The sequence below is a fragment of the Pteropus vampyrus genome, unplaced genomic scaffold, assembly GCF_000151845.1.
Source record: "Pteropus vampyrus isolate Shadow unplaced genomic scaffold, Pvam_2.0 Scaffold338, whole genome shotgun sequence".
Taxonomy (NCBI): domain Eukaryota; kingdom Metazoa; phylum Chordata; class Mammalia; order Chiroptera; family Pteropodidae; genus Pteropus; species Pteropus vampyrus.
Genome location: NW_011889119.1, coordinates 202,709 through 204,753, shown reverse-complemented (window position 1 = coordinate 204,753; position 2,045 = coordinate 202,709). Strand labels below are relative to the sequence as shown.

Here is a 2,045-nt window from a genome sequence, read left to right as displayed (position 1 = left end):
CCCAGAGCGCCAGCCATATCCAAGGTCAGATGTAAGTACAAAATGCTCACGCGTGAGTTTTATCTGTCTCTGTTTTCTGGATGTTCACGCAGCTGCGCTCATCCCCGCTGTGTCCTGATCCCATGTGCCAGGCACTCTGTTGGGAGCCCCCGCCCCAGTGTGTGATCCATGGCACCCGTGAGGGTGAGGCTGGGGTCACGCAGCCCAGGGACCTGCTGTGGCCATGGCCGGCTCCCAGGACAGCCAGGCTCGTGCCGGCCTTCCTGGCTCCCAAGCCACATCTCGAGGGAAGACGTGCGACGTTCTCGTGCCGTCAGGTGGCTCCGCGTCCCTGGTGCCCACGCGCCCTTGTGCTCACCGGACGCCCGCCCCCTTCCCGCACCCGCCCCCACGGGGCACGTGCAGCTCCGTCTTCACTTGACAGTCGTGGGCACGTAACTCTGAAGCCAGAACATTAGGTCGTGTGGCCGGTAAAGGAACCCCATCTCAGCCTCCCCATCACCCCACACGCTCACGCCCTGCTCCCCCACCCGGGTGCAGCCTTCCCGGGTGCCGTCCCCCCACTGCGTGGTCTGTGACAGCCCGGCCGTGCCTTCGGCCTCCTGACACCCCAGCGCCCAGCACAGTGCCTGGCACACAGCAGGTTCTCGGTAAGCGCCGGGCACATGAGTGGACGGCGCGTGGCTGGAGGATGTGAGTGAGCGTGTGAGGGTGTGTGCCGTGGGGTCCCCTGCCCTTCACCGCCGCCGAGCGCGGTCTCACGGGAGCTCGTAGCCTGGCCGTCGTCTCGTTAAAGTGCCTCAAAAAGCCGGGAGGGAAGCGTCGTCATGGTGACGCCAGTGTCAGGACCCGGGAGTGTGGGTGTGAGGCGGGGGCAGCCGCTCGGGGCCGCGGAGACCGTGAGGGGTGGTCCGGGCAGGCGAGCACCACCGTGGAGGCTCCGAGGGCCCCGGGAGGCGCCGAGGACAGCACACGTCACTGTGCCCGGGCCTCCCGCGGCCCAGGTGCCCTCATTACCACACCCACGTCACAGGTGAGACGCGGAGGCTCAGGGGTCAGCGACTTGCCTAAGGCCCCAGGGCCGTGATGTCCCAGCCCGCGTGGAGGCCGGGAGGGTGGAATCAGCCCGCTGTCCGCGGCTGCCCGGAAGGGGGGTGGCCCGAGGCGCCCGAGCCTGCGTGCTCGCTGTCCCGGGCCCTCAGCCGCTGGGACGGTGCCGGCCCCACATGCTCGACCGCACTCGGTGCCAGGTTCCCGCCCGGCCACAGACGTGCTGCCCAGGGCCACGGCTGCCAGGGGACCGGGTGGCAGCCGAGCACGTGCGCACAGTGGCCGTTCTGTGCGAGAGCTGACGGGCAGCTGTTTGTGCATCTGCCTTGAAGCAGCCACACCCTTGCAGCGTGACAGCCCAGCCAGCTGTCCGTCATCAGGCTGAAGCCTGCCCTGGTCCCCTGCCACCACTCCTTGGCAGTGGTGACACCTAACGCTTCTTGTGCTCGTCTTTGTTTTTACATGTGGTTCTCTGCTGTCTCGTCGGGGGAGGGGGGGTGAAACTGTTGAAAGTGTCACTGTCCCCAGATTCGATTCTGCTGCAGGGTCTGAGACCCAGGCACCCTTCAGCCCCATCTTTAAGTGGGTTCTGTCAGCAGGTTCGGCTTGAGCCCCTCACACGGTGCCCAGGGAGGCCTCTGGGTCCCCTGGGGCCTGACCGCTCTGCCGAGAGGGGGCACTGCCTCCCCCGCGACCACCCCACCCCCGCTGGGCACTGAGCCCGCACACACCACGCTTGCAGAGAGAGAGGTCACTTAGCATAAGCGATTTGCTGATGCATCTTCTCCGTACCTGGGACGTAATGGGTCAGGTAAAAATGAAGATGCGCGTTTATTTCTCAAAACGCTGAAAGCCGTTCGCCTCGTGTCTGGAGTTCTCTCTTGGGAAGAGGCTCCTTGTGCGCCTGCGTGAGGTGGTCCACTGCAGGCGTTGGCGTCCTGGCCCGGGGTCTGTCACACCCCACCTCCGCCCTTCCAGGAAGGGCCGTGCCTGGC

General features: G+C 66.1%; 1 protein-coding gene across 1 annotated transcript in view; it reads left to right on the top strand.

Annotated features, from left to right (window-relative positions):
• DLGAP2 (DLG associated protein 2) overlaps window positions 1-2,045 on the top strand; it is a 246,057-nt gene that overhangs the window by 231,834 nt on the left and 12,178 nt on the right. The window contains exon 13 of the mRNA XM_011378432.2: window positions 6-31. Within this exon, the coding sequence (XP_011376734.1) occupies window positions 6-31 (26 nt within the window). The remainder of the gene's footprint in view (window positions 1-5; window positions 32-2,045) is intronic.